The sequence below is a fragment of the Astatotilapia calliptera genome, chromosome 4, assembly GCF_900246225.1.
Source record: "Astatotilapia calliptera chromosome 4, fAstCal1.2, whole genome shotgun sequence".
Lineage (NCBI taxonomy): Eukaryota > Metazoa > Chordata > Actinopteri > Cichliformes > Cichlidae > Astatotilapia > Astatotilapia calliptera.
In genome coordinates, this window is record NC_039305.1 from 18,409,953 (window position 1) to 18,419,705 (window position 9,753).

The following is a 9,753-nucleotide window of genomic DNA, read 5'->3' on the forward strand; positions in this document are numbered from 1 at the left end:
CGTTATGTGTTCGTGCCTTATGTAAAACCACGCATGGTGTGGTGTCAATGTTTTTCTTCAAAAATAGGTGTTGTAAAATCAAACTAGACCCAGACCCACCTGTGACACATGAAATACTGCCTATATGTAAGGGTTAAATTACAGAGCCCAGCACTGGCTGTGTATCACCTATAAAGTAATTTCACAGGGAAAGGATGAAAGGTGTTGCAGAACAAATAGAATGAGTCACCAGAGTCATTTTTTTCATAAAAGAAAATCCTTTAATTGATGTTGTTGCAGGTAAGAATTAAAAAGTGGAATGTCTTTTGGAGCATTTTGAGACACATTAAAGAAACCTGACCACACTGTACTGTATATGAATCCTGCAAACTGCAAACAGAACAATAACTTGCTTTAACTGCTTTTCTGGTAGAGTTCCAGAAAGGGGTGTTCAGGTTCAGAGCTAACGATTCTAATTTTTAAGGCTCCTTTTTTATGACCATAGCTGTTTGGACCTGTTTCTCAACAAACTCATATCCTGTAAGCTATGAAAATCTATAATTAGATTAAAGGTTAACAAGTTTTCAGGAAGCTGAAGACCTAGGACTTTATATTACCTGCTGCTAGACAAACAAAAAAAGAACATTTTTCACATCCAGATATGAGAAACGATGGCGCTTTACTTGATGTCAATGCTTCGAATGCGAGCATCCCCATCAAAGTTTAGGGCCGAGTATTTCTCTGCACCGACGCGGTTGGGGAAACGGAATGTTGAGCCATCTTGTAAAGTCACCACAAACTCTGAAGGAGTGAATTCAATGGAGATCTAAAAGGTATTATCAGTGAGAGAAACAGACAGACAAAGGAATCAAATATTGTAATACATGTGATGTATAACGCTCAAGGTCTTGCAGATGAATGTGCGGTATCAAATAATGAAGTTCTCAAAGATGCAGTGGCACTTATTTTCCACCAGAGGTCACTCTCAGAGAGAGGCACTATACAGACTAAAGAGGAAGCTAATAGATTACATATGACCCATGCAAGGCTAAAATATAAACACACACTCTCACACCTTGAACTCCTGTCCCAGGGAGAAAGGAAAACTTTGCTCGCGTTGCTCCTGACACCAATTGCCTCCCTCGAAAGAGTTGCAGACAATTATATTTGAGTCTCCATGGGCATTGAAACGAGGGTTGAGATGAAATGCAATTGTGTCCTCGCCGGGGCCGATATTCACAGCAAAACTGCAATGTACAGACATGTGACAAACCTCATTTACTTTAAATAAGTAGCTCAGTCTCATTCTAATGGGGAATTTGAAAGAGAAATAAGCATAGTAAGTAAAATACAAGGGAAAGAAGAACAACAATCAAGCACGTTTCACGGCTTAAAACCACATTTACCTTAAATTACTGACTCAATTAAATTCTCATAATCAATTTCAAATAGAAGTAACTGAGTCAAGTTCAGAAAGATACATGACATGTTCTATAGCTTTATTTCTGATGGTTCAGCTACTTTAAAGAGACAGCTAACACAGACAAAATCTAATTTACTCATTTTTTTTAGCCAAAAACACTAGCTACCAGTGTTTGTACTAAATGATAAATACAGTGATAACGACACCCTGTCAAGAATTAATTTTGCTGAATATCGATTGAAGATTTTTCTAACTTTTCTGTGATTCATTCATTTACAAACTCATGACACAGCTCGTCCTTTATCAATACTTACTCTCCAGCCTCAGGTTTGGCGACTCCAACAACAGTCATGGTTTGTCCAACCTTGAAGGACATGTTCTTTACAAACATACCCTGTGCATAAAAAGAAGGCAAGTTTGGTGATACAGTGTATTATTGTCTACTAATACTACTGACTTTTATTAGATCCAATTATTATTACAGCTTCAGGCAAAAAACAGCACTGGTATAGTCTCAGCCAATTCTCCGATCCTCACTTTATCCCTGGAAACTGCAGAACATGTGTTTTCAGTTATATCCCCATTGACTGGCTGGTCAAATATTCCAGCTCTTGTGTCCTGAGGTTGCCAGGGACATTTTTCTGTACGCCGATTTTGGCAGAGACTGAATGTTGAAAAATGATGAGGGACAACTGTTAAACTGAGTCAAATTTTCCTCAGTGCAATACTAGATACCGGGAGTGGAAAAACACTAAGCTTAGCAGAAATTCAGTTCCTGCTGTACATGTGGCAGGGAAATAGTGGTTTGTGTAACAATTAGGAAATGGTCATTCTAATAGGGAATTTGAAAGAGAAATAAGTATAGTAAGTAAAATATAAGGGGAAGAAGAACAACAATCAAGCACGTTTCACGGCTTAAAACCACGTTTACCTTAAATTACTGACTCAATTAAATTCTCATAGTCAATTTCAAATAGAAGTAAATAAGTCAAATTTAGGAAGAAACACTAAATGACATGTTCCATAGCTTTGTATCTGAAGGTTCAGCTACTTTAAAGAGACAGCTAACACAGGCAAACTCTTCCACTGAAGGCACAAGTCTTTAAAAGTGTATTCTAAAGATGTAGGTTATCATATAAGTCTGTTAGACTCTTATGTCTATTCATTTCCACCTAAATTCCTAACGCAACTTTTATAGATTTTTTTTTTATTCATTTGTATTTCTTCACTGCCCACCTTCATTTCAAGGCACAAAATCAGAAACCTACCTGTGTGGGTTTTAAATGCTGCAGTTGTTAGAGAAACATCCTAGATACAGTCAACAAGAAACCAAACACATTTGCTAGAAATAACCATGAATACTTGATCATATTAGATCATGCAAACAATTCAATTTTAGATTCGCTTGTGAAGAGACCAAACTTTCCCACTGAACATGACTTTGAAGACTTAGTTGTTGATAAAATAATTTACATTGCTAGGTTAACAAACTGACAGGTCGCAATACCTTAGAGCAGTGGTGTCCTGCAGGTTTTAGATGTGTCCTTGATCCAGCACAGTTGATTTAAATTGCTAAATTACATCCTCGACATGTCTTGAAGTTCTCCAGAGGCCTGGTAATGAACTAATCATTTTATTCCAGTGTATTGACCCAGGGTGATATCTAAAACCTGCAAGACACCGGCCCTTGAGGCCTGGAGTTGGACATCCCTGCCTTAGAGCAACATTTTTCACCTCAACCTCTTCATGACTGTGATTCTCAAATCCTACAGAAGAGAAAGTTTTCCAAGGACCTCTGCATATTCTGTAACCCCAGTTACATGTTCATTGTTATCTGCATTATTAGATCCCAATTAAACTAAATTCTGTTCATCTTAAATTATATGTCACCACCATATCAGAGTTTCTATTGGTACACAGATAACAGTACTTTCATTTATATCCCCTTTGTAGACACACAAACATGTAATGATCTGCACTGTTCTATAAACAGGCTGAAATCGTGGCACGCCACAGCTCACTGCAAAAAATATAATTTATTTAAAGATCAACCAGTGTAAGTAAGGGAGGCATAGTAATGTGAACATTCTTCCTCTGTTAGAAAGTGTGTTTGGCTGTGCTGGACTGGGCTTGTGTCCGAGCTGGCAGTGACGCTGCATGTCTCCCAGACATTCTGCCTAATGAAGGAATCTGAATAAAGTAATGTGTAAGACATGATACTTCACTGAATCTGTCACTGGTGTGATGATGAAATTGAGCTGGCAAGTTATTAAAACAGTAACATGTTACTAGTAATAAAGTAATTATAAAAATAAACTTCACTGAACTGAATGAATAATTGTCATTTCTGTGTGAAATCAACAAAAAGTGAATCTTAACAGTGCCAGGGACATTATTTGAGAGATAATTACACTTCTGCTTAAGGGTGAACTGTTGTTGACCCCTGTTTGGCTTAGATTTGCAGGATTGTTGGTTCTTCTTCTTGTTTCTATGTTATTACTTTATTTCATTTCATCCCTTAATGTGATTTAAACCACAACACCCCTTTAGCCCCAAAAAAGAAAAAGAGATACAAGGTCTTGATTGTATTCTGACTATTTTATCAATTCAAAGATGCTAGAATGCAATGCAGCCTTTGTTCAGCTCTGACACTGGGAAAAGAGAAGGCGTGACTGAAATGAAAGACTCAAGTGTTATCATGTGTTTATATTACTAAGGATAACTTTCATGCATAGCCATGACATTGATCTATTACTATAGATGAGAAAAAGAAAATAACAATTAAGTAGTAAATAATGTAAGCATATGCTCTGTGGTGAATATTTTGACCATAAAAGGTCATCAAAAAATTCAAAACATTAGAACTCCTAACAGCTCAATAAAAACTAAATGCAAACATCTGTTTTAGTTAGTTCAGTTTAGCTGATGCAATTACATCAGCCTGGTAAATATAAAGCTAGGACCAGCTGTCAGTTCAATGCTTAAAATAGGCTTGAAGCCTAAGACTGTTGATATCAGTAAACCAAAGAGTCATATGAAAATCAAAGTAATAGAAGTTGACTATTGTTGTCAAAATTTTACTTACATTATTCATCTTGGCAGATGCAGAAGGTTAAGTACAGCTGAGAAGAAATGAAAGTGCTGCAGGGCCTTGCCTCTCTGCACCCCACCAGATGACTCCAGTATATAGAGGGTGGGAGGTGGCTTCAACCTGAGTGATATTTCAAAGAGCCAATAGAATTGTGCCATTGCTAAACACCCAAGAGCTGACTCACAGTGAGATTAGAAACTGCAAATAACTAATGTAGCAGTTAACAAATACTTGCAGATGTTGGTGAAGTGAGGCTAATTAGTGAAAGATCATTTGTTAACATCAAACTGTTACATTTTAACCTGGTGGAGCTGAGCCTGACTGTGAGGGGAACTGCAGACTTGGAGTTAAAAATAGAAGTGTATTTGTTACCAGGGAGACAACTAAATATTTAGCAGAGCCAGCGGTCTTAATGTCCACTTACTGTATATAGCTCAGGCCATACAATAAGATCAAATGCCGGCATTTGGAATACATCTGTGGCAAATTCTAGGTAGAGTTGAAATTAAGTGAAATGTTGGAAGTGAGTCAGATCCTCAAAATGATTTGAATATATGACTCACACTTAGAGCCAGAGTATACTGTCAGCTGCTGACAGAAGACAGCTGCTGTGAGTGCAGCAGGGTGGGTCAGTTCCACACATATCCACTACAATGTATTACAAACTAATGTAATTCAGAGCAATGTCACAGGAACCATTTATCAAGAAGTAATTTCTTTTACAGTTATCTGCTGTTTTTCCCTCTGTAACTACTAATTCTAGTCATATTTGCAGTGTAGGGCTGCTCCAAACTAAATTTGGCTAATATCTCATCATTTAAGAATCATTTAAGAACCATCATTTAAAACCAAGAGTGGAGTTTCAGAAGGCGTTCTATTTTTATAATCTAGGTTCAGATTCCAGGCTGAAAACTTAAACCTTGTGACCAGTTCCCCTACACTTCACACATTGTAATGGTACAAAATAAAAATTCCTCCCTGTGCTTTATGACTTCTTTCTGGGTCATGTTATTGATTAAACACTTTTTGGCACCACCACCTCAAAATAATGTCCTGAGAGCAATAGAAAAATCACAAGATCTTTAAGTAAAAAGTACAAAAAGAACGCTTTAAACTAATTTGCATAGTCCACACAGTGCAAATGGGTAATCATTCAAAAGCAACTCAACAGTCTATAAAGACAAAGAAAGGAGATATTCTTCAACTGCCAACTCAGTCATCTGATCTCAGCCCTTTAGCGCATACTTTTCAGTTATTAAATAAAAACTGAAGGCAGAAAGATGCACAAACAAGAAACTAAAGACAGCAGCTGCATCAAAGGGTTTCCATCGGCTCTGGCCTTCAGACTGCAAAGGGTTTTTATCCAAGTAATAAAAACTAGTATTATAATAACAAAAATGCAAGCTTGATCAGTTAATTCCTAAACAACTAATGCAATGTGCAGTAAGTAAAAACCTGACTGAATGCTAAAATTTCTATAGGAAATAATCTTATCTACTTCTTGAACCATGTGCTCCTGTGACCATATGTCAAAACAGGGTGCTATCTTCAAATGATGCATGATAGGTTCTCACACACCTTTCTGGATGGTCATGGTCTAACCCTACTGCACAAGCAAATGCTGTGCAGTAGGGGAATTATTTACAATTGTGGTCAAAAGCTTATATACACTCCTCTTGGGGAATAATGTCATGATAATTAGGGACTTTTAATGGTTTCTTTAACAGTTGATTGATTGAATGGTTGCGCAAAGGTCACAAGTTGCACCTTGACCACATGCTTTTGGTCATCAACAAGCTTTTAGCGTAATTCTGGATGGATATTTGAGCTCTCTTGTTGAGAAAATTGGCAGAGTTCATTTAAACTAACTGGCTTAAATGGACTCGGCTTTTAAGAGTATTCTACAAATTTTCAACAGGGTTGCGATTGGACCTTTGGGGAGGCCATTCCAGAAGCTTCATGTTAGCTTCTATTCCAAAATCAGTTTTGATGTGTTTTTTGATCATCTTTTCTATTGTCATTGGCTTATACTTGTAAGATTAAAAATGGTTTCCAAGATTTCTACCTTATTAGTTTATTTGATTTCATCTTTTAATGCGATTTTAGATATTGCAAACCTTTTCAAACAAATGTATCCCTGTATCCAAAAAAGCTCAAATGATACAAGGTCTCTATTGTATTCTGCCTAGTTTAGCAATCCAAAGAGGCCAGAATGCAATTCTGCCATTGCTCAGCGGTAATATTGTGAAAGAGAGAAGGTATGACAGAAATTACAGAAATGTTGCATGTATTTATTTCCCTTTCTAACAGAGAACTTTCACATCTCTGTTAGAAAGGGAAATGAAAGGGAAATGCATGTTGACAAGAAGACAAGACAGAAAGACATTTTCCCAAACACTTCTATACCACATGTCTTCCTGGAATAACAGCCATTGCCATGTATTGGATGTCAGTGGGAATACAGATTTAAGACACTTCTGTATTGGCTTTAGCAATGTCCATGGTTTCTATGTGGGATGGCAGGCTCCAGAGCCTGAGGGCAAAAACACCAAAGTCCTGGTTTTGTTCTCTGGCAAGAAAGGGTCACTGACACTGACAGAAACTGGAAGGATGAACTCAGTGACCTCAAGGTAGAATATGGAGTTAAAAGATCTGCAGTATATTATGGAGCCAATCAGTGGAGTATTTGAAAACAACTAATACTGAACTTAGAAAATGATTTCACACATAACCAGTGCAACTGAGCGAAAACAGGATAATGTGCTCTCTTTTCTGTGCACCATTAAAAAAATCAGTTTTGAACCATCTGTAATCAAGGAAGGGTGAAACTGAACAGTCTTATTTACAGCAAGTTATGGTAATCCAGGTGAAAGGTGACACAGACAGATAACTGTTTCAACATTTCAGAAATATAAAGGCAATGCATGATGTATGTAGCACGTATGATTAAAAACAGAAGAGGAACAAAAGTGGATCCTTGTGGGATGCAACAGGTACTGGAAGCCGACTAGCTTCATCTTTCGATCATGACGTTCCTATATTTGAGGAGGGAAACCAGTGTAATACGTGACAAAGTTTGTGTTCCAGATATTTTTAAAGAACTTGTTAGATTCTATGCTGAGATCAAGCATGACTAAATAGTAGACTGACAGACAAAAGCAGATTATTATATGCCTTAAACAGAGTAGTTTTTTTCTACGTATGTTTTTCCAACCAGAGTGAAACTTGTCAGATATGGCAAAAGTATTTAAACATGGCTATAATTAGTAACTTCACAGTAAACTGAGTCACTTCATTTTGTTTTAAAGCACACAGTCAGCACACAGTCACACAATCCTATAGAAACACAACATGGACCCTGATCCCCTCAGTAACTATAGGTCTGTTTCCATTTAACAAGATTTTAGAAAAAGCTTTGTTCTAATTGGGACTAACAAAGACTCCTTTAAGAAGGTGTGGTGGAGTTTTGTTACTAGTGTTTAATTATGTTTCTCAGAAAAGTGATCAAAACTGACATATTTTGTATTTGGAAAGATTATCTTCACTTTCAGATCAGCTTGTTCAAAGTTATGTACCACCTTACAAGTGAACGTCTGAGGATCTTAGTTCAGCTGTACCAACAAACAGTGTGTGGTTTGTTCAGAAAGCAGGTGTAATTATTATTATTATTATTATTATTATTATTATTATTATTATTACTATTGTTGTTGTTATTGTTTTCAAAGTTCATCTCTCTACAGGATCAATCTGGAAAAGCTATGTCATATTTGTTGCTAGTATTGTGAAAAACTGGACAGTCTTATTTACAGCAAGTTATGGTAATCCAGGTGAAAGGTGACACAGACAGATAACTGTTTCAACATCCTATATATGGAGAAAAAAACAGCTTTAATGTAGCAATATTCTCAGTTGATTTATTATTAAAAGACATGAAACTATCCACTGAAACATTAAATAGAGTCCGAATTTATGTGGATAGAATGCCTTAGTTAGAATATTTATAGAGCTGGGTGTGCCACATAAAATAACTTCAGTTTTGGTATTGTTTAGTTGAAGGAAGTTCAGCTCATTGAAACAGTCAAAAAGGGTCATCATAGGAACAGTCACTGTCAAGTGTGGCAGGTAGATAAAACTGTGTATCATTCAAATAACAGAGATAGAAAAATGGTAACATGTGTTAATCTATTTCAGAAATATAACGGCAATGCATGATGTATGTAGCACGTATGATTAAAAACAGAAGAGGAACAAAAGTGGATCCTTGTGGGATGCAACAGGTTCTGGAAGCCGACTAGCTTCATCTTTCGATCATGACGTTCCTATATTTGAGGAGGGAAACCAGTGTAATACGTGACAAAGTTTGTGTTCCAGATATTTTTAAAGAACTTGTTAGATTCTATGCTGAGATCAAGCATGACTAAATAGTAGACTGACAGACAAAAGCAGATTATTATATGCCTTAAACAGAGTAGTTTTTTTCTACGTATGTTTTTCCAACCAGAGTGAAACTTGTCAGATATGGTAAAAGTATTTAAACATGGGTATAATTAGTAACTTTGCAGTAAACCGAGTCACTCATTTTGTTTTAAAGCACACAGTCAGCACACACTCACACAGTCCTATAGAAACACAACATGGACCCTGATCCCCTCAGTAACTATAGGCCTGTTTCCATTTAACACGATTTTAGAAAAAGCTTTGTTCTAATTGGGACTAACAAAGACTCCTTCAAGAAGGTGTGGTGGAGTTTATTACTAGTGTTTAATTATGTTTCTCAGAAAAGTGATCAAAACTGGCAAATTTTGTATTTGGAAAGATTATCTTCACTTTCAGATCAGCTTGTTCAAAGTTATGTACCACCTTACAAGTGAACGACTGAGGATCTTAGTTCAGCTGTACTTTGAGTATTGCCAACAAACAGTGTGTAGTGTGTAGCAGGTGGAATTATTATTATTATTATTATTATTTTTAAAGTTCATCTCTCTACAGGATCAATCTGGAAAAGCTATGTCATATTTGTTGCTAGTATTGTGAAAACCAGTTCCTTTATCAGACGTTCAGTGGGACAAAGAGATGTGACATGTTTGCTCATGCTTGTGGTCTTAAGGCAGTCAGCAGATCTTATGACACACACATATCCGCCTACACACACACACACACACACACACACACACACACACACACACACACACACACACACACACACACACACACACACAATATTTACTGAATATTTATTATAACTATTTATTATCATCAC

The 9,753-nt window shown here is 36.6% G+C and overlaps 1 protein-coding gene across 1 annotated transcript; it reads right to left on the reverse strand.

Moving 5' to 3' along the window:
* Positions 1–234: 234 nt before the first annotated feature.
* LOC113020927 (beta-galactoside-binding lectin-like) lies at positions 235–4,569 on the reverse strand. Its single transcript, XM_026165259.1, has 4 exons — positions 4,488–4,569; positions 1,717–1,796; positions 1,055–1,226; positions 235–805 (listed from the first exon to the last, which is right to left on the reverse strand). Exons 1-4 carry the CDS (start codon positions 4,494–4,496, stop codon positions 659–661), a joined length of 408 nt encoding a protein of 135 aa, XP_026021044.1. The 5' UTR covers positions 4,497–4,569; the 3' UTR covers positions 235–658.
* Between the last annotated feature and the right edge of the window lie 5,184 nt (positions 4,570–9,753).